Genomic DNA, 26,793 nt, shown 5'->3' with positions numbered 1-26,793 from the left:
GATCCTAAGCAAGGGCAGGGAGCTCATGGGGGAGGGGGGACGGGAGACACATACCTTTCAGCCCCTTCTTGGAATTGCCATAAAACGCCTCGTAGATCTGTAGCTCCGACTGGAGGGACTGGAAGAGCTGCTGTTTATCTTCACACTGTTGCTGCAGGAGGGCCAGCTTATGCTGCAGCCTGCAGGGGGGAAGCAAGGGCCCTCTGAGCGGCCAGCGCCCCTTGGCCGCTCCAGGCAACCTGCTGTCAGCCTGCCTTTGCATCACGGTGTTTGAGCCGGAGATGTCAACCCAGGGGCCATGAAGACAGTTCCTTTTATTTTACAGATGTAGAAACAAGCTCTGAGAGGTGAAGTAACTTTGCTTAAAGTCATGCCATTAGCTACGTTAGCTGGGAGCAGACACACAGCTCCGTATTCTTACTGCCCCTAGTGTTCTTTTCACGGTGACCGGCAGTTACAGGGTTTATGCCGGGGATGCGCATGACGGCTGGTGAGGATGCTTCCTACGTTACGGTGAGACTAATATCCTTAAACTAACTGGAAGAATGAGAACATTTTTTCTCCAGGATCTGATATGCTGAAAACCTTTTTTTTTTTTTTTTTAAGATTTATTGATTGATTGATTTGAGAGAGACAGAGAGCGTGTGTGTGCAAGTGGTAGGAGGGGCAGAGGAGGAGGGAGAGAAAGAGGGAAAGAAGCCCAAGCAGACTCCAAGCTGAGCACCAAGCCCAACACAGGGCTTTTTCTCAGGACTCAGAGATCATGATCTGAGCCAAAATCAAGAGCCAGACACTTAACCAACTGAGCCACCCAGGTGCCCCTGATATGCTGCAGCCTTCTAAAATAGGGTTTTATTCTCCCAACTTTGGAGTGAAAAAGGCATTCCCTGAGAAGTCCTTCCTTCTGCTCAAAGTCATCCATAAATCAGGAATAGTAGAGGGGAAACTGAGGGTCCCAAAAGGCACCAATACCTGACTTGCCAATATCCCTTCTTCTAAATCTGAAAACAGGGCCACCTTCCTTCTTCTTGGGCTCCCTCTTACCTGGAGTCTTTCTCCTGGAGGGACAGGCGTTCCTCTTGGAAATGCAAGATCTCCTGCTGCTTCTCCTTCAAGTCTTCCAGAAGCTGCTGCCGTTCTCCCTTTTGGTGCTCCAGCTCCATCTCCAACTCTTGAAGCCGGGCTCGAGAGGACAGCAGAGCCTCCCTCAGGCATTCCGTCTCCTGGGAGCACTCTGGTGAGCAGAACACAGGAGGATTTATACTGTGGGGCCAGAGGTTGGCAGGAAGAGGAGTCCAAGCTCATGGATCCTGACACACAGAACTAAGGCAACAGGAAGGCCAGCTAATTCTGCAGCTGCTTGGGGAGGCAGAGGGTGTCAGCTCACCACATCCACATGCCCTAGGGAATGTGGAGCCTCCATCTTTGCAATGCCCTTGATCTTCTGATTTCATAAGGTCTACAAGGTCTACCCTGCTTTTAGAGAAAATGCTATGGTCTTTCTTTCTTTCCTTCTTTCTTTCTTCCCTTCTTTCTTTCTTCCCTTCCTCCCTTCCTTTCTAAGATTTTATTTATTTATTTGAGAGCCAGAGCAGGAGCAGTGGGGAGGAGGCAGAGGGAGAGGGAGAAGCAGACTCCCCGCTGAGCAGGGAACCTGACACGGGGGCTCGATCCCAGGACCCCGGGACCATGACCTGAGCCAAAGGCAGGTGCTTAACCAACAAGCCACCCAGGCGCCCAAAACGCTGTGGTTTCTAATGCTCACTATTTTCTAAGTTCACACACCCTCTGTGTGATAATCCGTTCTTGAATTTTGCCAAAGACCAACATCAAGATTTCTTGTCTACGGTTTTTAGAATATATTATATTCATCAATTTGAAAATGGGGACATCTGTTCTTTTCTGGGCTTGTGGCATCTCAGTGATCTGCATGGTTTCTCAGGGACTATGGACAGGGACTCTGAGAATCAGGCTGCAGGTGCTGTCAGTCGTCCGGGGGAAGGCCCTGGGCCTGGCCGACTGCGCTTATTCACATCTTAGTGTCTTCTCCCCTGTGAGGTCTGTGCTAGCCTGTCCCGGCATGCAACAATGGGGGGTTAGCAGCTGTGCCTTCCCTCTTATCTGTGACCTCTCGTTACTTCCCCGTCAGTGACCTTTCCCCTCACATCTTCCTGCTCTGGAGAGGCAAATTTAGAAATATCACTTGATGTCTCTCTTCCTGTTCCACAAGCATTCTTTCATTCTGGGCTTAATCCTGTAGGAAACTATTAGTCTTTTATGGCTATTAAACAAATATTTGCAGATAAATATAATTTGTTATTGATCATATATTGATTCAATCAAGTCAACTGACACTAATGGCAGCTGCTCCCAGGTCCCAGAGGAAATGATGCCCCCTCCCCCCTTGGATGCCCATCAAATAGTGTTGGGAACGCTCTGGAAGACATTTGGCTGGTGCCTCCAGACACAGAGTCCTGAGGATTCCTGAGCAGAGAGGAGCCCAGAGTGGGTAAGTGAGGGGCGATAGTGGGAGACGGGGATGGCAGCTCAGTACTGGGGGAGACACATGAGGCTGCGGTAAAGTCTGGACAGGTAGAACAGGCACCTAACTGGTATCCAGTTTCATAACTAATGACTGAATATCTGAATGTCTATGGGTTGCACAGAGGTGGTGGATTTCCTAGAGCTATCTTTGTCCCTAGAGCCTTGGAGCGTGAGGGTCCATGGTTGGGACCTCTCAGGAAGTAGCCCCTTCTAGACTGAGCACAGCCATGGGACTTTGGGTTGGCAGATCTGGTTGGCTGTTATGTCCACCTTCTTCTCTTGGCTTCAAGGGGTGATTGGTGTGGCCAGGAGGAAAGGGACCCGGAATGAGCACAGTGTGTGGCTTTTACCACCCACCTCTGGAAACATGACTCAGCTGAGCCTGAAGGCTCCGGTTTTCTTCCTTAAGGACTCTGTTCTCGTTGTAGAGCTGAGGTGTGGGTTCCAGGCTGGGACTGTAGAAATTAGAGGTGGATCCTGTCCCAGGAAGTGCAAGCAGACACGTTACACATTTGGGTAACAGGCTTTCAAGAAGCCACCCGTTCTGTACCTCCAGAAATACTGTTCCAACCCAGCAGGAGTGCCTGGGTACTCGAGGCCTGGCCCCCAAGCATGGTGGGCCGAGTGCCTGGTTTCTGTGGGCCTCCTACCCATGGGTTCTGTGCGGGCCCCACCATGTGCCCTAGCTACAGCGGTTCCGGGGGCTCTTGCCCCGCAATAGCAGCGTGTGTGCTGCGGGCAGGACAAGGGCATGTAGGGGGAACGGCCTCCAAGCGACAGCAGCCTGAGAGGAGAGTGTTGGGAGAAAGGCCACCTCGGCGAGTGGCTGGGGGAGGGTGCCTGCTGACCTGGCTCTACCACCTGCCGATCCCACGACAAGGCCCGGAGAGGTCAGCAGGCACTTATATGAGCGGATTAAGGATGGGATGAGAAGTCAGACACTCTGCAGACACACCTTGTTAGTTCTGCCAGGAGGAAAGTTCTCTCTTAGCTCCAGTCTATCTACAAAGTGAGGATTAGAGGACCTGCCCCACCCGCCTTGCCGGGCTGTGTGGAAGGAGCAAGTAGAGGAAAGCCTAGCAGGTGCTTTGAAAAGCGTGCCACTCAGCCTAAGGGCCCTCCCTTCAGAAGTTCGCCAGTCGTGACAGAAGTGGGCGGCTCTGGGCCTCTCCTACCGTTCCCACGGGCTGCGCAGCTGAGCCGGTGTTCAAGCTGCTCCCGGAGGCGGTCATTGATGCAGATGGACTCCTCCAGGCGCTGGCGCAGGTTCCGGATCTCACCAAGATGTTCTTCTAGCAGGTCAGCCCCTGCAGCCATCCCGCCAGGACAGGAAGGAGGAGGGAGATGGGGAATCCTGGTCACCAGTGGGGCCCAGGTGGGGATGGGGCTCGGCCAGTGGCTCCTCAGCAGGATCCCTGAACATCCCCATCCTTCCACCAACTGCATTTTCTCACGTGGGCACTCAGGAACACAGTGACTTTGCTTAAAGAGTAAACTGGCTCTCAAACCCAGGACAGCCTGGTGCGAAGCATGTCCCCGGGCCTCCTCCTACACACAGTAAGTGTGAGGGAGTTTTAAAATTTATTTATTTATTTATTTGAGAGACAGAGAACATGAGCAGGGGAGGGGGGGAGGGAGGGGCAGAGGAAGAGGGAGAAGCTGGGGGACTTAATCCCAGGACCCTGAGATCATGACCTGAGCCGAAGGCAGATGCTTAACCAATTGAGCCACCCAGGCACCCCAAAGTGTGAGGGAGTTTTAAATAAAAATATGCAGTGACCAGTATAACTGGTGAGTGTGAGGGAGTTCCACATGGTTTAGAAAAATAACTGAAGTATCTGGAAAAGTGTGGTGACCTAAGTGTGACTTTCTCTCCTGAGTGTGTTAGGGAAGACCTCACTCTACCCTGATACCGTTCCTCTTACTGATTCTTGCTTGATTGAACATTCTTTAACTAGGCATCAAGCCCTTCCTCCAGCCTCAGAGAGGAGGCATAAGGTAAAAGTCCATGGATATAAACTTCTCCTATGTGGTTAATGACATGAACGTGAGAGCACGATTGGCTCCCTGACTTTCCCAGTCCCCTGAACAGCACTGAGGCCCTGGGCAGGGAGGCCAAAGGGGGACACTTAGAAAGGTCCAGCATGGATAGGACCCTTTCATTTTACCCCCACTGTGTGAGCCAGGGACTAGAGAAATGAAAAATGCCCCTGCCCAGGTAGGAGAGGGGTAGACTCTAAATGAGATTTCATTTCACAGGCTGACTTGCCCGACTTTGTGTTTTACCTGTGGGTTTGGAGTTAAGCTGACACACAGAGGATCCTGAGGACAGGTCGCCTGATACACTCCCTTTCTGAGGCCTCATCACATCCCACTGGCTACCGCTGCCCAGGTAGCCAGGCTCCAGGATTCTGCCCAGTTCTGTGCTGCCCCTCAGAGGAGGGTGGGGCTGGGTGGCGTTGAGATAGTGGGAAGAACTGGCTTCTAAATGGTTGCTTGGCAATGCAGCTGGGGAAGCAGGATGGACGGTGCTGACACCTGGGCAAAAAGAAACCAGAGTGAGGAAGAGAGGATTGGAAGGGAAGGACCAGCAAACAAGTGTGGGATTGTTAAGAATGGACACTAAAGGGGACATGTGCCATGTCGGAGATCCCAGTCCATTGCAGAATACCAATTAGATGAAGACCATAACCTACAGGCTGTAACTTTCACCCCATGTATTTGCTGGCATGAGACACCAAGAGGCAGAGGATGGATAAAGTATCTGAAAGTCACCAGTGTATACAAAGGAAAAGTCCAGTGGCTCCACTCCTGCCTTCTACTATAATTCCTCCTGATAGAGTCCAGAAAAGTTCCAGAAAGAGAACTCAGTCCCAATTTCAGGGGATATAGCACATTCCTATTCACAGATGTGCTCAGTGCTAGCATCCATGGAGGGATGTAGGACCTTTCATTTAACTTAGGCTGACACTTTCATAGATCTTAGGAAATCATGGGCCTTCCCCTGAGCCAAATCATCTCTGCTTCTATGTAAAAAGAAGTTCAGCCTGTGGGAGAGACAGAGAGAGGTGGGCAGGGCTGTAGTTTAGGATATTCATATTCAGAAGACTGCTTTCTTTCAAGGATTATCAGCATGGGCAGCAGAATAAACAGGTAGCTCGACCTAAGCAAAGAGGAAGAGGTCATCATTCCCTCCAACCAAGCCAAACTCCTCTGAGGGGATAATGCAATTGGCACTTGCCAATTTTTATCTCCATTTGTAACTGGTTCTCAAATTTGGCTATATACTAGAGTCACCTTGGAAAATGTAAACAAATATATACTGACGCCTGGACCTCCGAGAGATTTTGCCTTAACTGGGGGTATAGCTTGGGCACTGAATGTTTTAAAATCATCCCAGGTGATTCAAATAGGCAGCAAAGTTTGAGAAGTACTGTCATGGGTCTCTCCTTCTCCAATGTGCAAAATACTAGATGTTCATTAGGATCACTGGAAGTTAAAGAGGGGGATGAAAAATGTCATCATCTGAATTTTTTTTTTAAGTAAGCTCCATGCCCAGTGTGGAGCCCAAGGTGGGGCTTGAACTCACCACCCTGAGATCAAGACCTGAGCTGAGATCAAGAATCGGATGCCTAACCAACTGGGCTACCCACGTGCCCCCAAGCATCTAAATTTTAGTTGGGATTCAGTAAAGATGTTATTTCCTACCTCTTTCACACCCCCTTTCTCCCCAGCCCAACACAAGGCAAAGGGGGAAATCAGGAGCTGTCGACAGCTTACTTTTTAACCAAAGTCGTAGAAGGTTCCAAGTCTATCAGTAACAGTGATCAGTATTCTCACGTTCCAGTTTTGCCCTGGCCACACAACAGAAAGCACATGCCCTGAACCATGCAAAGACACCGGACAGACTCTAGCACAAGGAGATCTTTGCCCCACGGTTACCTGAGAAGCCGCCATGCACTACTGTCCACGTGTAAGCTTGGTTCAAAGCAAACAAGGAACACTGGTAAGCTGTAGTTCCTCAGAGAGGACTGTGCTTCAGGATGGATGGACAAGACAGGGCTATAATCTTGCTCACGAAAGCTGGGACCATCCAAACTCTGGTCAGTGGCTCAGACTAGATAGGACTTCAACCCATATCAACAGACCCTTTTTCATGCACAGATATCTCCTTCTGTCTTTCCTTTTGGACAAAGGCATTACAAATATGGAAAGGTAAAGGAAAAGTAAGATAGAGCACACTCTTGCCATTTTGATATGGGACAAATTTGTTATCCATCAACTGTTGGTTCCAGAATTGCTAAAATATTAAGTTCTAGGTCAGAGACATCAGAACCTTCTACTGATCTCTAAAGAGAAAGAAAAAAGATTGTTACAAGGGGCTTCCAGAATTTGTTGAGCTTAGCTCGGAGCAGGATGGTAACAAAACCATCCTAGACAGAAAAAGTATCATGGAAACACAGAACTGGGAGCAGAAGACCCGGATTCAAGCCCATCTCTCCCTCTTACTAGTAACCTTCAACAAGTAGCTCTACTTCCCTGAGACTTAGTTCCCTGCTCAAGGCTCTACCTATCACGCAAGTGGCGTGAGGCTCAGGTGAGACCAGGTTCGTCTTGCTGGGTAAGCCTAGACTGCTACACCTGCGTAAAGCTGTGATACGCAGGAGGCAGTCTTCTAGACTTCACTGCCTGCAAAAATGGAAGATGTACAAACTCTCCTAAAAAGGGTCTCATCTAATTGGTTCTGGGAATCATACTAGGACAGAGTAGACTAGACAGTGTATTCATTTTCAGGGTTGACAAAAGAAATAAGCTGGGGTAAATGACAACGGGGGTTTCAGGTATATGAACTCTCGGCTGTGGTCCTAGGTCACTGGACATTGTGCCTGGTGACCCTTACCATCAATCTTTGGCTCACCTGAGTAGTTTGTTGTTTTTTTTTTCAAAGGCACAGAATGTGGTTTTAAGGTAACATCAAACTGATTTCTAGGTGTTTTTTTTTTTTTTTTTAAGCATTACTAGAGAGCAAATTCCTCATGTGAGGGTTTTATTTTTTTCTAAGCTATAATTGATCACACACACAGTTTTTATGATGAGACATCATTTATGAGCTCATCATTTATGAGCTCAGACATATATTCCAAAAAGATGACCGTACATAGTCTGTAACTGATACGATCAGTGATCTCTGGGAGTCAGAGGACAGAATTTACGATCAGGTAGCACAGCCTGTACTTCTGGTTCTAGCCACCCCCGTGTCACCTGTCCAGGGGTAAAAGTGAACCTTGCGCCGTAGGAAGAGAGGCTTAGTCACCTGAATCCTCAACCTGATGAGGTCAGGATCTGAACTTGATTAAGAGCAGGAGAATATCACAGCAGGAGAATATCACAGGGATGGAAAGGATTCCCGGGAAAGTGGCCACTTCGTCTCACACAGGCAAGGCCCAGAAGCTCTCGCCTGTGCCCTGCCCTGCCCACAGACACGTCACCGGCGTGTCAGGCCTTCAGCATACTTGGTGGCGCCCCACACTGTCAGCAGCGGGAAAGGAGCAGGTCTAGGGCCTGAGGAACCGATGAGACACACACACACCAGAAAGACAACAGTAAATGTATTTCCAAAAAAAGCAAGCAGGGCCATCTGTCAAGCATCCCCTGGCGGGGTGCACACCCCATGTCGTTTTTAAAACTCTGCCACCAAGCTGAAGCCATGCAGAGCAGCACGGGGTGGGGCTGCCATGCCCAAGCACACACGTGCAGCAGAAAGTGCTCACTTTCTCCCAACTGTTTCTGCAGCATCTGCAGCTCCTGCTGAGCCTCTGCCAAGGAGACCATGGGTGTCTCACAGCAGCCAAGGAGGGGCGGGCCAGTGGGGCTGAAAGGCAGGAAGCTGGGTGGAGCTGAGGGCAGTGGTGCCTGGGGAAGGCTAACCAGCGTGGGTATGGAGGGAAAATGAAGGCCTAGAAACAGAGTTGGGAAGAAAGGAGACACGTCATTAGAAAGAGAGTGAGAGAAAGGAATGGGGAAAAAATGGAGAAGATGAAACTATTTCTTGTCCAGATGTCTCCCTGGGGGGTGGCTACCATTCAGCGTGGTGCTGGCTGACAAGCAGAAGGGCAAGCATTGTTACCTAACGTTAGCTGACCCCCCCCCCGCCTTCTCCCTGGCCAGGGATAGCCGGCATACATATTCTAAGGCCAGGTGGCATACCTGTACCCCAGGCAGCTACCCAGGCACGGATAGGTCAGGACTGCTGTGCCTCAATGCTCCCGAGCCCCCCTGGGCATGAGTCGGTCCTTGGCCCTCTGACAAGACTCCCCACACCTAGAACCCCTCTGAGAGCATGAGGGCTCACCCTCAGGAGGGCAGAAGCGGGCTAGGACTGTGGGGAAATGCGCATTCCTCACGCATATAATTCAAGAGTCTCATGGAAACAAACCTCAGAATTGCAAATCCATGGGTTCATTCACCAAATGAAAAATAAAAGTCTTGCTGAAGTGACTCAGACACAGTAGCTCGCATGCCTGTCTGGGCATTCAGATCACAGAAGAAAAATGCTTAATACATGCAGATTCTTCAGGCCCTCATCTACTAAGTCATAAACTTTGGGAGGAGGGCTTGGAAATTTGCATTTAAAATAAATCTTCACAGATGACCATGATGCAGCCCATCTACGGACAGGTCTTTAGGGACCCTGGGATGTTCTGATGTTTGAATCTATCTCCTCTTTCCTAAAAACAGTCATATGGCAGGTAGCCTATGGAGGGAGCAGAAACCAAGACTGAGCTGCGGAGAATGCCTCCCGTGGAAGACAATGAATACATTCTAATCACATCCCTCGCCCCGGGATGCTGGCACGCTCTCAGAACAGCGCTGCAAGGACCCCCACGTTGCCAAGCAACATAGACCAGGCATCCTTCAGGGAGGCGTTCTGATTTTAAAACCCCTGGCCTTCTGCTCTGTTTGACCCCAGAGCATTTACAGATATGTCTATAGTGCTAGGCAAATAGCTTTTCCCCATGACTTCCTGGGCCAGCAGCTGCCTACTCTGGCCCAGAAACTTTGAGCCCCAGCTCAGAGTCAGACACACCCCCTTCTTAAGACGTTGGTTGACTTGTTCTCTGGAGAGACAGGGGCAGCAGAAGGAAAGCACTGTGCTTTCTGCGGGCACCTTGCCACAAACCACACTGAAGGCAGCCGGCCGATAGTGGCAGGAGGTGGGAGGCGAGGACAAGGTTTGCCTTTGCTCTCTCATCACTGGTGCCAGGCTCTAACTGAACAGCACACCCCCTGGCGATTAGGTTGGGGCAGGCAAATGAAATGTACCCCTCCAGCTGGCTGTAGAATATGCACTATGTACATATCAAGGGCTGCCCAGCTGTGCATAAATCCATGAATGATCATATGTAATTACATTACAACAATGTGAACAGCATCTTGTAGGACACCGAAGCATCCTGAGCTGCTGCAGAGGCTCACCACGCAGATAAAATGGGTAATGCCTACAGGCGAGCAGTAGGAGTGACTTTCTTTTTGTTCTGTGGCTTCTGTAATCCTGGGAGAAACATTTTGCCTCTTTGCTCCCCAGAGTGAAATGAAAGAAACAAAGGAAAATGTTTACTTTAAAATGATTCACCAAATCCTGGTATGCAGATCAAAGTCTATTGCAGGTGTCTGATTTGTCTAAAATATGTAAAACAAAGAAAATGCAGACACAATTGGTGAACTAGGATGGCCTCTTGATTTCATGTAGGGGTTGATGCATAGAAGCCCCTGACAGGGGAAACATTCGTCCCTGAAGAAAAGTCATACAGGCTGCTGAGGGAGAGGAGACAGAGCTCCTGCCGTGTTGGCTGTCGCATACCTGGATGGGCCTGGCTGGCCTCCTGGGGGGGGTTCTGGGGAGCTGGCAAGCTGATGGGGTTGCTGCTGGGTTCGGCCTTAACCCCCCGAGGTGCACTGGTTGCTGATGGCTTAGGAGACAGGACAGCGGAATGATTCGAATGATGGATGGAATCTACAAAACCCATGAATGAAAGAAAATGTTGGGTGATCAACAAAGAACTGGAATCCGGCCTTATATTTAGCCAGGGGTACCAAGGCAGAGCCATGCTTTCTGAGAAAGCACCAAGCACAAGCACTGTGAGCAGTGTTCATTTCCTTGCTTGCAGATAGCTTCTTGAGTGAGGCAAACCACCTTTGAGGTGAGAGTGGGGCCCAGACCCGGAAACCGTGAAAATGGCGTTTCCAAAAATACCAGGCGGGACCAACAGCATCTGCGACCACTGACAGATACTCAGGGGATAGTGGCTCAGGACATGCAGTGAGCAGGACCACTGCAGGAGGGAGAAGATGTCCCATTTTAAGAAGGAAGTCAGTCAGACAGTCTGTGCTCATGAGGCGGCAGGGAAGAAAAGTCTGCTAGGATCTTCTCGCTCTTCCCACCATGGCTCCCCTTGGGTCTACCAGCATGCACATCCAGTGGAGACCCAGTGACACCTTGCGGAGTCAGGAGCAGAGCAAAGATCCTGAGCCACTGGGGCCTGTGCTTGGTGCTTGGTCCCACAGCCACGTTCAAGCCTGATACACACTAAGGTGGATCTATAAGGTCTGGCTATGGACGTCTCCTCTCCACCTAGAGAAAAGTGGTACCACTCAGACAGTGGGGGCTACCTGAGTGACCAGGCAGAGCCTTCTTCTCTTCATAGTGTGTGTACTCGCTGGCTACATCCATGTCAGAGCAGGCTTCCAGCTCATCAGACAGGAAGGAGGAGCTGCTGGGAGAGCGCTGGGAGTCCGACAAGGCGTGGCTGCTGGAGGGCGTGAGGGACCGGGCATCCAGCTTGGCCTGCAGGACTTCAATCACTTTCTCCTTCTCCTGCAGCTCCCTGCTGAGCCTAGTGGGGTGAAAGGGGACAACAGGTGAAGCCAAGTTCACCGGACCAACTGGTCCTGACTGAGGCACACGGGAAAAGCCACAGAAGTCAAGGGAACCATTCCTGCAAAGGATGATCAAAACAATCTATCGCTGATTAGGGGCGGAGGGTAGGTGGGGTGCAGAGGGAGGAGGAGGTGCAGTCGCCACCCAGGGCACTGGCCACGGGCGATGCTGGGGACTAGCGGAGACTCAGCCAGCCCTCTGAAGCACAGCTGCTCCAAGTGTGGCCCCAGCAGAGCTGTAGTCCAAGAACTGTTGGTTACCAGTCTCCAGGAAGATAAGTACAGTAACTGAAGGTAAGCAGTGAGAAACATAGAGCAGCTTGGCATTGCCACTGGCAACCAAGAGCAGGGTGTGTGCAATCATCTGGTTGACTGAGGGTACAGCCCATGTATGTGTCTGTGATGGATTAGAAATGGAAACAAAACCAAAACACTTTGCTCTTCACCACAGTATTCTGAGAAGCACTATGTGGTCTAAAGCACACTTCCGACACAGAGGGGCTTGAACTAGTGGCTACAGTGGATTTTGAGCCCATATTTCACTGCACGTGATAAGATTAGATGCAGTAACTCATTGAAAACTGGTTCCTGAGACGCTGTGTAGCCTCCCAGGCATCTGCAACATCCAGGCCTTTCCCCTCCTAGGAACTGTACTGTGGTTCTTTGATTCTTCCCCCCTCCCCCACTCCACCCAAGGAAATTGGACGATTATTAAACTAGCTGCCAACTCAACTCAGGGTAAGCCAACTTAGTAGCACAAAGGAAGAAAGCAGAGGAGAACCTTGGGGGTGCCAAGGACCCCTGGAACCTGGTTAGTTTACTGTTGGGTCAGACTGACTCTAGGTTACCAAGCCTGGAGAATAAATATGCAAATAGAAATCAACAGAATTTCAGCAAAAGAGAGTAAAGAATTAGGCTAAGGTGTTTTATGAATAAATGAATTCATTATAATCAGCATTTCCCTGCCCTGATTTGTAAAGTTACAGTCACCCTGGACCCCTTGGGCCTTGTTCCTGATTCCTTTACCAGACCCTATTACAAATTACCTGAGAGCCAGCGGTTCAATTCCACCTTGATCTTTCTCACTTTTATGATCCTCTGTAAGCCAAAATCAGAAAGAAATGGTAAGAAATTAAACCAGTCCCACTTCCCACATTATAAATGCAAGGGCCTCTGTGGGTACAGAACGGTGACTCCTCTATGTATGTCCAGGACATGTAGGAGAATTACTTGGGAAGGCTGCAGATTGTATCCTCAGAGGGGAAACCTGTAGGCTCTCTTGAGCTCACCAGCAGATCTCCCCTGACCGGGTGATCAGCATCATGACTTCCTCTGCCCTAAATCAATGCAAAGAAGTTTAAAAGGCACTTGCCTAGCTTCTCTCTGGAACATTCCAGCTTCCAAGCCTGCCACAGACTGACTACCAGATGCATGCTCTGTGTCCCATCACAGCATTCATGTAGAACCCACTCTTGCTCTGAGGAAATGACAAACCACCCTGTCCCACCTCTGCACCTGCCACCAGCATGTGGGATGGTTGGCCCCCAAGACTGATCCTGCCTTCGGGTACTCTCAGGAAATGTTTTCTAAGTAAAGAGCTCCAATAATAACCAATATTCCTAGCCCTTGCCCTATGACATTCAATGTCCAAATCATGTCCAAAGGAAGGGTGCTTTACCCATATTGGGATTATATTCATGTATGACACCATGCAATAAACAAAGAGACAGACACTGAAAGGCTAAGCCATTGCCCAAAGCAAGTTAAGGGCAGCATCTAGGCCACCGCTTGGGTCTTGCAATTCTCGGGTCAGGCTCTTTTCACTCTGATGAGGTCCTCCGATCTCTTCTCCCTTTCTCCCTCTTAGCACTGGATGGACACAGCCTGCTTCCCTAAAGGTCACTTGCCACGAGTGCTCGTTTCTGCCACTGCAATCATGACCTCCCCAACCCCGTGTTCCTCCTCAATGCTCCCCAGTCCTGATCCTGTAATGGCCTCAGGAAATGAAGTGGAAGCAGGCCGTGCTGGAGGTGTGGTGGCCACCTGGGCCTGGGGCTGTGGGAGTGATCGAGTGTGTGCCAAAGCCCTATGGCCAACTTACTGGTGCTGAGTTTGCTGGTAAGCCTCTCTGTCAGCTGGCTTCCCTGGGCGAGCTGCTCCCGGAAGCTCTGCCCCAGGTAGTAGTCAATGTCGTTGCTCCTAAGAAGGTCCTCAAAAGATTTTACTGTATCTTTTGCATGCTGGGTGAGAAGATAACAGATACCTCTCCCTTCTCGTATCTTCTGGCGTAGATATGACAGCTCTCGGGCCTGATCCTGAATCAGGGAATCATATTTCCTAATACAGGAGACAAGAGGAAAAAGTAAGAATGAAAACGAGTGAATGTTAAATTATGGGCCTTCGGTAGAGATTTTCATGAGAACATCTCTAAGGAGCTCCCCCAGGTTGAATTCTGGCACAGAAACCAAAGAAGGTATTTAAGAGTAAATCCTACTCTAATACATGACATCAATTTAGTGTGCCATTGTTCTTACACTGTTTTATATATGTTAGTCAGACGTCCAGGAGAATCCTAAGTCCTGTGGAGGTAAATACGGTGCCAAATTTTACATTCCTCACAGGACTAGTAGAATGTAGATTCACAGTTGATACTCAAGAAACACTAAATGTATTTACTGAGTAGATACTCAATAAACACAATAAATAAAAATAAATTCAGTGATTAGAATCACTTAATCCTGGGACACCTGGCTGGCTCAGTTGGAAGAGTACGCGACTCTTGATGTCAGGGTCGGGAGTTCAAGCCGCACGTTGGGTGGAGAGATTATGTAAAAAAAAAAAATATATAAACCCCCCGGGGGGGGGGGGGGGGAAGACTCACTTAATCCTAAGTCTAGATAGGCTCTTTAATGCCTTCTATTTGGAAGGCCATCTATATTACTGTATTTTGCCAAGATGGACATTACGGAAGTTCCTGTGCCACACGATGTTTCGCAATGTGCCTTTGCCCCTTCTCTCATTAGCAGGTAGAAGCTGTTCTCCACCTCCTTAAATGTGGGCAAGCTCTGTGACCACTGTGACTGAGATAATGATGGAAGTGACACTGTGCCAAGAACAGGAGTAGCTCTTAATTGTCCTGGCAACATCTACTTCCTGTCTGTTGGAAGCTAGCTGTCATGTAGAAGTAGAACTACCCTGAGACCACCATCCTATGAGAGGCCCATCCCAGGAAGAAAGACCCTGGAAGACAAGAAGCCACGGGGGGAAAGAGCAAAGCCAAGGAGCACCACATCTCCAGACACGTGAAGGAAGAAGCTATGTCCCAGCACCAGCCACCATCGGATGGCAGTCCCAGGAGAGACCACCCCCAAGCAAGAGCTATCCTGCTGAGCCCCGTCAATCCACATAAATTATTGTTTGAGGCCACTAAGCTTTTGGATGGTTTGATACTCAGTGCAGATAACAAGGACAGATACCCAGATAGAAGTCTACCCAGTGTTTTGCAACACAAAGTATCAGTAGTTATGGTAAGTAGTACTGAGAGCTGAATGTATGTTAGGCAATTATAAGCACTTGTACTAATTCACTTAAATCCAATAACCACCCGTTGAGATAGGTTCTCTTACTCTCCTCCTCATTTAGTAGGTAAGGAAAGAGGCCCAGAAAGTCTAAGTAAGTTGTACGGCTAGAAAGTGCCAGAGCTAGGATTCAGACCCAGGCAGTCTGGCTCCAGTCTTCCTGCTACACCACATATCCAGTCGCTTTACTAATAGATTCCTGAGAGGAAATCCCAGAGACTGGTGTCTCCCAGCAGGGCCTACTGACCTTTCTTTGGATCTAGGCCTAGCATTTAAGTAGGTGCTCTTCTGATCGCCCCGATGGGTTCTCTCTTCTACTTGCCTGGCCTAGCCCACCTCCAACACAAACTGAGATGTCACCAACCAAATAAGGGTCCGAAGAGTGCCCCCCTTACCCAGGCCATGAGGCTGATCTCAGCTCCTCTGCCAGCTTCCCTTCCACTCCAGTTTTCGGGAGCTGGGCCTCCAGCTGGGACACTCTCTGGATCAGACTCTCCAGATCCTTTTTAGCCTGAAGCCCTGGGGGGTAGAAAGCCCCAGTGCCATCAGACAGCCACCCCTCATCCTCGTCAGTGACACTATGAGGTGAAGATGCCTCGAGGGTGCCAATGGCCTTCAGCTTCCGCGGTCTCTCCAGACTAGATGAATAGTCACTTGTAATCGAGAGGGACCGGACCCGGCTCTTGAGGTTTTGAATGATCTTGTTGGCATTCTGCAGTTGGGCCTTCAGGTCTCTGATGTCCTTATGTAGGATGGAGATGTCTTCCGACTTTCCAGATGCCTGGAACTCCTCCTGCTTCCCTCGAGGGCTCTCCAAGGGCTTCGTACCCGGGGGGCTGGCCGCTGGTGAGCCCAGGCGCCCCTCTACCAGGGCTGTTTCCCTGAGGCTGTCGTGCTCCTCACACTCTGAGAAAAGACAAAGACATCTTCCTGAATAAAGCTACGCCTCGCCTGCTGCCGTAGCTGGAGGTAGCTTTGGTGCTGGGGATAGGAATTACTAGAGCAAAAGTTGAGGCAGTTACTTTATTCAGCCCTGTGCTTTACTAGCATTCAAACACGGTATTTCTTAGCCCCTCAATAGCCCTGCAGGTCAGGTACGGTCACCTTCTACTGCACTGAGTGTTTTCTCTTCTCTCCATTTCAGTTTGGTGGGTGTCCCTACAGTCAAAGTCCTTCTATGACGGAAAAACAGGTTTTTTAGCTTAGGGTTTGCATATCTGCAAAAGTTCATCTGGTCTCTTCATTAAAAAGTCAGCCTTAGATGATCATCTGTTGGATAAAACTTTTCTTCTTTTACTTAACAGCAGTATGTTGAAAACTAATTAGAGACGTTCCAACTCACACTCAGCCTCATGTTGGACAAGAGTTCTCTGCCAGGCTTCCTGTGCCTCACTGGTCCTGGGTCCCCTTCAGTCTACAATACCCCCTCAGCCCTACTCCCCTTCAGGTGTGGGACTGGCCAGCAGCTCCCAGATGTGAAGACCGACTCCAGGGAGGCCAGGTGAGCCCTGCCCTGGTGTTCCTACCGGGACTGGTGCTCTCCTCCCGCTCAGCCTCATTCTCACTTCGGCCGCAGGTCTCATAGCCCAGATCCTGGAGGTCCACCTGCACCTGCTTGCTGTCCTGCTTCACCAAGGATTCACCTGCTCAGGAAGAGACAGAGGGTGTCACAGAGGCTCTGAAGGTCCCACATATCCCCTTAACCTCAGTGGCACGTGCCTTAGCCCTCAGGGGGCAGGGAGGTCAAAGTCAGAGTGGGATGGATGCTTCTTTGGACTCAAGTGGGAGAAGAGACCACCCACTCCAGGCAGGACTTCTTCCACCAGGATGAGCCCATGTTTGCCACTGATGATCTCACCTACAACAACTGAGGCTTTGTGGGGACCAGACATCTTTAAGTTGGGTATTATATATATTATCATCCCTAGAAGCCCCAGTGAAACTAGCAAGTGCTTTATCCACAGAGGCGCAGTAAATACGTGAATGGAGCTGAACTAATTTAGAGTCCTAAAACATCGAGATCCATACTGTTCTATAAGATAGCTACTAGCCACACGTGACTACTTCATTTTAAATTAACTAAAATTAAATAAAACTCCCAAGTTGAACTAGCCACATTTCATGTGCTTCATAAGCATTTCCATCACCGCAGGAAGTTCTATTCGAAAGCATGGATTCTAAACCAATGGTGAGGATGTATTTTTGAAGAATATGATTTGGTGCCAAGAGGAGGAGAGAAACCATCAGTATATGTTGAGAGACGTAAAGCATTTTGCTGACTATACCAGAAATCAGCAAACCTAGATGTTAGCCCATTTCCTCCCTATATGCTCACTGCAGACTTGCTTTGTTCTTTATTCTTCTCTGCCAGGTGCAAAAACTGAAGTTAAATATCCATTTCCACAGTTCTGGGACCCTGGTCAGGATTAAATTTGTTTTGAGGCTGGGGAAGAAAAGGGAAGTGTGCAAAGCACGTAGCTTCTCAGAAGACAGACGCCCTGGTGATGGTGAACCTAAGACTTACTAAGCATGACTCTGTATTTCTCCAGCTGGTTGGCCTGGGCAAAGACCGTGGCTTCTGATATCAGCAGCTTCTCCTGGAGATCCTGATAGCGTTGTCTGCACTGAGCCAGCTGGGAGCGCAGGTGCTTGGTGGATCCGGGAAGGCTAAATTCTGACTGAGGCCCAGGGTCTCGGGCCTGGGATCGGTTATCCAGCTGTGAAAAGAGCCAGCACAGGGACCAGGCAGTCACGGCCCCTTCCCCTTCTGAACCCTGTGGACTTTATTCATGGGTTTGTGACGGCATTCCTCACGCCGTTTGGTAGTGGCTTGCTTTCCAGCTCTGAGCTCCTGCAGAGCTAGGATAATGTTTTATTCATGTCTGTATCTACAGCACACAGTACAGTGCCGGTAGGGTCCATTGAGGAGCTCTCAGTAAACGCTGGTTCAGTGGTTGAAAAGAGGGGGGGTAGAAACCTCTCCTCATCTCTCCCTGTGCTCCTGCCCCACCTTTGTCCCCCCCCACCCCGAATCCTCTATATTCTCCATTTACTCAATACTCAGCAGAGCCCCTCCCCTTACGAGGCTCCCGATAGCCCTTCCTGCGGCTCAGGAACAGACACCTGGGATGAGCTGTGACGAAAATGGCAGTGATAAGGAGAGAGGTCATTACACACCACTTGTCTGGGCTGCCTTAACCCCCAGGCATCCCTATAAGCATCCCATTGAAATGATCTGTCTTGTGCCATCTTTCCTCACCGTACCAAGTACTTATGGGGCAGAGACCAGGGCTTGCTGCCTTCTGCCCAATGCCTGGTGTGTTATCTGGAAAATTAAGCGCTGAAGAAATATTTATGAAAAATTAATTACCCAAGTAATCTTTATGAGATAATGCTGTAAAAACTTTTCTAAAGGCTGAACGTGTGAGGACCATTATTACCACTACTTGGGGGGCAAAGGTGCCCTGTCTCAGTCCCTTCTGACCCATGGGGGCAGAACTGTTACCTCCAGCCCTTTTCCACAGGTCTTTCATTCTATCTAATCCCACACTTACTTGGTGGCCATCCACGGCGAGGGCAGCCCCAAGGTCAAGGCTCTGGGGTCTGGGGCAGGGCCTTACGGTCACGTGCTCCTCCTCTTGGTGTTGGGGCTTCTCGGGAGAACAGACCAGCTCTGTGTTCATTCTGTCAATCTCCCGGGCCAGGGGCACAAGGAGCTCTGGACTAAGCTTACTATTCCCATCCTTGCTGCTCAGCACCAGCTGTTCTTTGAGGAGGTTGATGATGTTGTGAGCATTCTTCAGTCTTCCCTGGAGCTTTCTGAACTCAGCCTGAAGGCTATTCTCATTCAGACCGCCTCTGGCTACCACAGTTTCCACTGTCACCTCGCCCTTCTCCTTGTCTTCCTCAATCTCCCATCCATCAGACATTGCTTCTCCCATCTGCTCTTTCAGCTCTGCATTCTCAAGGCAAAGGCTCAGCATGGTGTTCCTGCAGGAAACACACACACACACACAATGAGGGGCTGGCTCCGCTCTCGGCCTCAGTTCCTGTAGCCCCCATCTCGGTCCAGCAGAGACTCAGAGACACCCCAAAACATGAAGCAACTTCAGAGACCAACAAGGGCTCCCTTATTTTATAGACAAGGAACCAAAACTCAGGAAGAGAGACTTGCCCACACCACCACAGCTACTTGGTGGCAACACAATCCCTAAAAATCTTGGACTCAACACACCTGGTCTAGTTGTCTTTACCCTGGTCATTCAGCCTCATTTTTTTTTTTTAAGGTTTTATTTATTTGAGTTGGAGAGAGAGCGAGAGAGCACAAGTAGCAGCAGGCAGAGGGAGACGGAGAAGCAGGCAGGGAGCCCAACACAGGACTCGATCCCAGAACCCTGAGATCATGACCCGAGTCAAAGGCAGAAGCTCAACCGACTGAGCCACCCAGGTGCCCCCTCAACCTCATGTTCTAATTTTCAGTGGCCTCTGGAATAAACAAGGTACTTACAGTGTTAAGAAAAAAAAAAATCAGGAAGACCTTGCCTGGGGCAAATTTATTATGGGTTCTACAATTCTATTAATTATCATTGGTCAGTTTTCAACCACTGGATGAGAAATTGGGACCTAGGAAAATAAGAAATAAATAATACCAATCAGAACTACAATCAAATGTACTTCTGTAATTATTTGCTTTATGTCTGGCTCTTATGATAGATCATCTTTATGAGGTCAGGAACACTTTCTGTCCTGTTCACTCTGTATCCCCAGAGCCTACCACAAAAAACATTCATATTTGTAGAAGAAATAAAATGGATAAACAACTAATTTTCACCAAGACATCCTAGACTCCATCCTTTCTTCACACCAAACCCTTCACCAGGGTTGGATGGAAGTGATTAAAAAAAAAAACAAAACATGGCTTTAACAAGGCAATTCATTTAAATAGGCAGTTCGCTTAACCTCTTTGAGCCTTGGTCTCCTTTTATATAAAGTAAGGATAACCCGTACCTAGTGGAGTCACTGGATGCTTAAATGAAATTGCATATATGGTCGGGCAGCTCAGGGTCTGCAGCAGAGGATTTTATTCTGCTGTACCAGCTGCAGACCTGAAAAGTACTAACATCAGAATCCTATGAGGTGCTTGTTAAAAAAAAAAACAAAAACTTTAGAGCTAAGGCCTATGGATCTACATTTTACTTAAGTTCTGCAGCTGATCCTTAAGCATGCTAAATTGAGAACTGCTGACTAGAAGAGGCAAGGGAAACTAGTAATTCACACCTGGAAGGATTAGCAGGTGGATATCTCCCTAGATTGGGTGTCTTAGAATCCTGAAGTGGCTGGCTCAGTCAGTAGACCATGTGACTCTTGATCTTGAGGTTGTGAGTTCAAGCCCCACGGTGGGCATAGAGCTTGTTTAAAAACAACAACAACAACAACTTATGCTTTCACTTAAGTAGAATTTCACTTCAGTAGAAAGAAATATCATGGGGGTGCCTGGGTGACTCAGTCGGTTAAGCACCCGACTCTTGATTTCAGCTCAGGTCATGATCTCAGGGTTGTGAGATTGAGCCCCACATCAGGCTCCACGCCAGGCATGGAGCCTGCTTAAGATTCTCTCTCCCTCTCCTTTTACCCCTCCCCCTCCTCACATGCATGCTCTCGCTCACTCTTAAAAAAAAAAGAAAAAGAAATATCATGATAATTCAGAGTAAAAAAACCAGCATGAAGGATGATCACAAGAATATTTCCAAGATTGTTCGACAAAGTATATAGCATAGAAGAAAAGGCTTAGATATTAAAAATTGGGAGGCAGGGGTCTAGCCATAGACTAATATGCAACTTTGAGCAAGTTGCTAGAACTTTTTAGACTGGAGTTTCCTTGACTGTGAAATAAGGATTAGGCTACATGCCAAGGTCCTCTTCAGTGCTAATGTTATTCTATGACTTGGGGACGTTTAAGTGGCACCTACTAGGCAGGGAAACAATAAGGCATGAATTAGAAATTGTACATTTGCATTGCTGTGTTCTAAACAACGGGCCCACAATGATTATGACCCTCAGGGATGAATGAATGAATGAACAGATTAGCCCTACATTATCAGCATGTTCTCCAAGCATCTTTTGAAAAAATGCCATTAAAAACAGAGTGGCCAGGGACGCCTGGGTGGCTCAGTTGGTTAAGCGTCTGCCTTCGGCTAAGGTCATGATCCCAGGGTCCTGGGATCGAGCCCCGCATCGGGCTCCCTGCTCCACAGGAAGCCTGCTTCTCCCTCTCCCACCCCCCCTGCTTGTGTTCCCTCTCTTGCTGTGTCTCTCTCTGTCAAACAAATAAATAAAATCTTTTAAAAAAACAAACACAGAGTGGCCAATCTAACCAATGAATCAGCTATATGCCACTTTTGTAAAGTTAACAAAACAGCAGAGATTATGAAAATCGCCATTCCATGGTTTAGGGATTCATGCTGCTAAGAGAGAGCTGAGGGGAGACGAAGGGGCCCCTGTATAAATCCTCCTCCCTCATGGATTATTCTGGTTCCACATGCAGCAGTAAAGCATCATGGGTAGTAGGACATTCCAGTCAACGCAAAAGAGCAATACCTGGCATGCATGTGGGAGATTTTCACTCATGACTATGCGGCTAATAATGGGCACTATTATTCTGAATTAAGACCAGATTTAAATCATCTGAATGATCACCATTATCCAATATTATTGAGTTGTCTCTAAAGAATTTGAACCATTAACGCATGGAGCTTGGTATGTGGACCAAGAAGCCCCACAGCAGCACAAATGCCTTGGCTGCAGCGGGGTGACCTCCTTGGCTCTGGTGGCCTCTCAGTGGGCAGGCTCTCCTCCTCTGGGCGGTGTCCTACCTGATGTGGGCCACAGAGGAGAATCCTGCTTCCTCAATTTGAGCCTTTAGCTCCTTCAGTTCCCCCTCAGCTCTCCTCTTCTCCTCTAAGTGCCGGTGGATCTCAGCCCTCAGGTGGAGCATTTCCTCCTGAGGACCTCTGTGACTGTCCCCTCCTATTGAGGAAGGAGGGAGAAGACATGCATTCGGGGTCTCCACGGCTGCCAGGCTCTTCTCCAAGGCCACCCTGATGAGCTGAAAGAAAATCATAATTTAAAGAAGTTAGGTCATGAAAGAGGATCCGAGAGGAACATCAGATTGCAAAGGCAGCCTTTTTTTTTAGGATTTTATTTATTTATTTGACAGAGAGAGACACAGAGAGAGGGAACGCAAGCAGGGGGAACAGCAGAGGGAGAGGGAAACGCAGGCTTCCCACCGAGCAGGGAGCCCGATGTGGCGCTGATCCCAGGACGCTGGGATCATGACCTGAGCCGAAGGCAGATGCTTAACGACTGAGCCACCCAGGCGCCCTGCAAAAACAGCCTTTAATGGTAACAAAAAAGGCAGCCCTAAAATGAGCTTGCCCTAAGGACTTCCTCAGCCATAAGGGCCCTGGAGACTGGCCTGGGTGAGGAGGACACAAGAAAGCAGGGTGATTGCTGCCATGGGCAGGAAGAGCCGCATCCAGATGTGGGTGAGAAAAACACACAAGCACATCATAAATAAAAACCCAATGCAAACACATGATGTTTACACAGGACTGGAGAGTGTGGATGCTGTGATTCGTCTCTTCCTGGGGGACAGAGTCCCCTGAGAGACTTCTTACAAGACAGGAAACTTCCTTGACGCCACAACATCCGAGTCCTTGACTACAAAGATCTCGGTTTGAGACACCCAGCTCTCCAAGCATAAGGCCAAGCCTGCACCTCAGGCCCTAAAAAGGAAGACTAAGATGGAAGGCACTCAGCTACAGGTAAAACAGCAGCTTAATTTCACCGGCAGCAGGAGCATCCCACCCTATAACTACAGAGAAGTTAAGTGAGGCCACCTGCCCACTTGTTGGTTATCACCCTTGTGCTAATGCTGCCAGGCCAACTCTCTCTACAAATCTCAGCACCTGAGAGGAAAAAAGGTGGAAATAACTTCCCAACACTTTTCTGTGTTTTGTGGATACTCCTGAAGTTACTCTTCAGTGCGTCAACTCAAGCAGATCACGTAGCTTTTCCTCAAAGGAGAGTTTTTTAAAGACTTTCTCATTGGGGCGCCTGGGTGGCTCATTCGTTAAGCATCTGCCTTCAGCTCACGTCGTGATCCCGGGGTCCTGGGATCGAGCCCCGCATCGGGCTCCCTGCTCCGCGGGAAGCCTGCTTCTCCCTCTCCCACTCCCCCTGCTGGTGTTCCCTCTCTCACTGTCTCTCTCTCTCTCTGTCAAAATAAATAAATAAAATCTTTTAAAAAATAAAGACTTTCTTACAGTTCATCTGGGGTTCCTCTCCAGGTTCCCCCAACACTTTTAAAAGTTTAGAAACCAAAACCTGGGTATGAGAACCCACTCAGTGTATGACTAAGTATTTTAGTGCAAGCATTTCTTGTCCATCCGTCCAATATTTATCTTAATACATCCCAATGCCACATTGCTTCTTTCTCCTCTCCGTAACTGCACTTTGGGGTTCTACTTAGCTTCGGGTGCATTTTGATCTCCCAGCTTCCCACCTCTCTCCCACAGCTATTTCTGGCTCATGCGGTTTCTTCTATCTGTATTAATAGTGTGACTCGTACTTGTCGCTGGTAAATTCATTCTGGCTATCCAGAATCATTTCTCAATGATCCAAGTCCTCAAAATATTTTATGTGCATCTCCATAAATCAAGTAGTAGCCACTCAGTTGGGGATGATTTGTAGAATTAATTATATGCTTTATACCTTCATTCAGGTCACAAATACATTGAACAGAACAGGGCCCCGAGCAGCTTCAATGGATCAATGATCGAGAGAGCTGCTTGGCCTGGCACAAAGCCATAAACTTCTGCTTGTAACTGAGCATGGCGAGACCTAGGCTGTATGGGTAGAGTCGATTCACAGCATGGGTGTGCCATATGTATGTGCCATGGCGTTTAGTAGAACAGCAGTTGAGGTTGCAAAGAAAGAGAATGAAGAAAGATGCATAGACACAGTTGCTCATTTCCCTGGCATTCCTAGGGTTCCGAGCCTGACATTTGTCTCCCTGGCTCTGCTGCCGGGCTCAGTTACACTGGCCTATCTCCGCATGTGCCACCAAGCACTTGGGACAAGATAAAGAAAGGGGGACTGGATAAAACCACTTTTGAAAATTTAGGACCTCAACCCTTCATTTCAACTATGTGATGCTACCTTTCTATATAAACCCTTTCCAACTAATTTAACTAAAATATACATTGCCAGGGTGCCTGGGTAGATCAGTGGGGTTAAGTGACTGTCTTCAGCTCAGGTCATGATCTCAGGGTCCTGGGATTGAGCCCCGCATCGGGCTCCCTGCTCAGCGGGGAGTCTGCTTCCCCCTCCGCCCCTGCTCGTGCTCTCTCTCTCTCTCATATAAATAAATAAAACCTTTAAAAAATAAATAAATAAACATTGCCATCAGCTTTGAATATGGGCACTTTATTCTTCTCTAAAACCTAAGTGTTCCTTCTCTTTAAAAATAACATCTCACTTCGGGGCGCCTGGGTGGCTCAGTCGGTCAAGCGTCTGCTTTTGGCTTAGGTCATGATCCCGGGGTCCTGGGATCGAGCCCCATATTGGGCTCCCAGCTCAGCAGGGAAGTCTGCTTGTCCCTCTCCCCCTACCCCCTGCTCGTGCTCTCTCTCTCTCAAATAAATAAAATCTAAAAAAAAAAAAACCTCTCACTTTAATGATGCCTATCTTTTTTTTTTTTTTTTAAGTAGGCTCCATACCCAGCAAGGAGCCCAACATGGGGCCTGAACTCATGACCCCGAGATCAAGACCTGAGCTGAGATTAAGAGCTGGATGCCCAACTGACTGAGCCACCCAGGTGCCCCCGCTATACCTATCTATTTTTAAACTGCCTTCTGAATGTATGTTATCTTCCATTGATTTAAATATACCTAGTTTCTTTAAAAAGAAAAAATTAAGAACCACAGAATGTCAATACCAGAAAGGACCTGAAGGTACACCTGGTCTAATTTCCTACTTTAAAATTAGAAAATAGAGCTATGATTTGTTTCCAGGCTAATTTGGGTTCTGTGTCAAAGGAAGCTTACTTTAGGCTAACTTATCTTTTTTTTTTTTTTTTTTTTTTTAAAGATTTTATTTATTTATTTGACAGAGAGAATGAGAGACAGAGAGCATGAGAGGGAGGAAGGTCAGAGGGAGAAGCAGACTCCCCGCTGAGCAGGGAGCCCGATGCGGGACTCGATCCCGGGACTCCAGGATCATGACCCGAGCCGAAGGCAGTCGCTTAACCGACTGAGCCACCCAGGCGCCCAAGGCTAACTTATCTTTAAAGTTGAAATGTAAATGCATGAAAAATGACTCAGAATCTAGCTTTTTAATCAGTTTTTCTTTCTCATCTATAGAAAGGTGATATTTCTATATTTTCCCCAAATAAAACCCCAGGGCTTTCAGTATGTGTGGTGGTAGTATGAATCCTTTAGGTCTCTTACAGGTTCCCTTACAAGGAATTATATCTCTTACAGGTTCCTCCCCACTGGTCATTTCCTAATTAATCTGTTCTATTGCTTCCATGGTATAATTAAACCTTTTTTGTGTGTGCTGGGTTTCCTTTTACCCTACAAAAATCTATGTGCACATCTGATCTCTTGTTTGAATCGAGTTGTTTTGTTTTTACCCTATGACATATGTCTCACAATGTAAATCAGTTCTCACATGAGTGAAGGGCATTAATGATTTTTTCTCAAGTTCTTCACACTAAGTCTGCTGACTTTTTTCTCCTTCATTGCATTTGAATCTTGATTCTTGATTAACTTTTTTCCACTGCACAAGTTCAAATGAAGAAAGGCAATGCTTGATTCATTTCACAGGCATTTCCTAGTTATTTATTACAGACCTTACATTTGCTTGAGAATGGGATTTTGTGGGAGATACCTGGGGAAAATTACCAACATAGCCAGACCTGAGACTTCCTGATGTGAGTGAGTCTAAAAATAAGGATGCAGCAACTTGCTTTGGCTAAAAGATAGCTCTTGCCTTAGAAGGAACACAAAGTGGGGTTTGTTTGTTAGGGGAAGTCTGTGTATGCCTGAGGTAGGAAGGTAGCTTGGTGTTGAGTAAAGTTTACCTTCCAAGGACACAGCAAGGAGGAACTCAGAGCCTAATTCCCCAGAAACCAGCAAACACAGTTTTGAGAATCTAGACACAAAACAGTTATGGCAAAACAAGCTTTATTTATTTGGCAGCAGGAGAGTCACACCCTCAAACTCCAGAAAAGTTGAAGTGAATTTACAATGATTTCATACACCATGGTTCCTCCTACCTAAAACTGGAGACTGATTTTCAAGGAAAGGTGATGGAAAGAAAATGATGCTTTCCCAAGATAGTCTTCATCCAGCAGGTATATAAATTTGTCTATCATGAGTCAAGCCCTAATCCAAAGGTTAACTAATAATTTATTAAGTAATTCTGCCAAGTAATAGGGCAGCCATTGCAAGGGAAATACACATGCCCCAATGTAAAGGTTTATTCCAGGGTTGAAATGACCTTCTCAGTATGTGGTCTGGTCATTTGCTCCATGCTAGGCTATAGGAAGGAATCTGGCTGTCTTCACATCTGTGTCTCTGGTTCACTTTTTCTGAAGCTAATCCTGTCCACAGCAGCAATAACCACCAGTGACCAGCTGACATCCCAATCTAACTCTTAGAGTGGACATTTG

General features: G+C 48.1%; 1 protein-coding gene across 18 annotated transcripts in view; it reads right to left on the bottom strand.

The window, feature by feature from the left end:
- PDE4DIPP2 (phosphodiesterase 4D interacting protein) overlaps positions 1–26,793 on the bottom strand; it is a 207,246-nt gene that overhangs the window by 12,445 nt on the left and 168,008 nt on the right. For 6 of the 18 annotated variants that reach the window (XM_021690137.2, XM_044914604.1, XM_021690135.2 and 3 more), the window contains 15 exons: positions 21,932–22,164; positions 18,614–19,049; positions 17,584–17,776; positions 16,586–16,705; positions 15,455–15,965; positions 13,583–13,818; positions 12,528–12,579; positions 11,215–11,438; positions 10,406–10,558; positions 8,316–8,501; positions 4,831–5,082; positions 3,720–3,851; positions 2,902–3,021; positions 1,045–1,234; positions 55–179 (listed from right to left, as the gene is read on the bottom strand). In XM_021690137.2, the coding sequence (XP_021545812.2) occupies positions 55–179; positions 1,045–1,234; positions 2,902–3,021; positions 3,720–3,851; positions 4,831–5,082; positions 8,316–8,501; positions 10,406–10,558; positions 11,215–11,438; positions 12,528–12,579; positions 13,583–13,818; positions 15,455–15,965; positions 16,586–16,705; positions 17,584–17,776; positions 18,614–19,049; positions 21,932–22,164 (3,163 nt within the window). Of the gene's footprint in view, positions 1–54; positions 180–1,044; positions 1,235–2,901; positions 3,022–3,719; positions 3,852–4,830; positions 5,083–8,315; positions 8,502–10,405; positions 10,559–11,214; positions 11,439–12,527; positions 12,580–13,582; positions 13,819–15,454; positions 15,966–16,585; positions 16,706–17,583; positions 17,777–18,613; positions 19,050–21,024; positions 21,028–21,931; positions 22,165–26,793 lie in introns of all 18 variants that reach the window. The other 12 variants (XM_044914600.1, XM_044914601.1, XM_021690134.1 and 9 more) reach the window with 8 other exon arrangements.

Source organism: Neomonachus schauinslandi, chromosome 4 (genome assembly GCF_002201575.2).
Source record: "Neomonachus schauinslandi chromosome 4, ASM220157v2, whole genome shotgun sequence".
Lineage (NCBI taxonomy): Eukaryota > Metazoa > Chordata > Mammalia > Carnivora > Phocidae > Neomonachus > Neomonachus schauinslandi.
The sequence above is the reverse complement of the archived record's forward strand: the minus strand, read 5'-3'. Positions and strand labels throughout refer to the sequence as shown.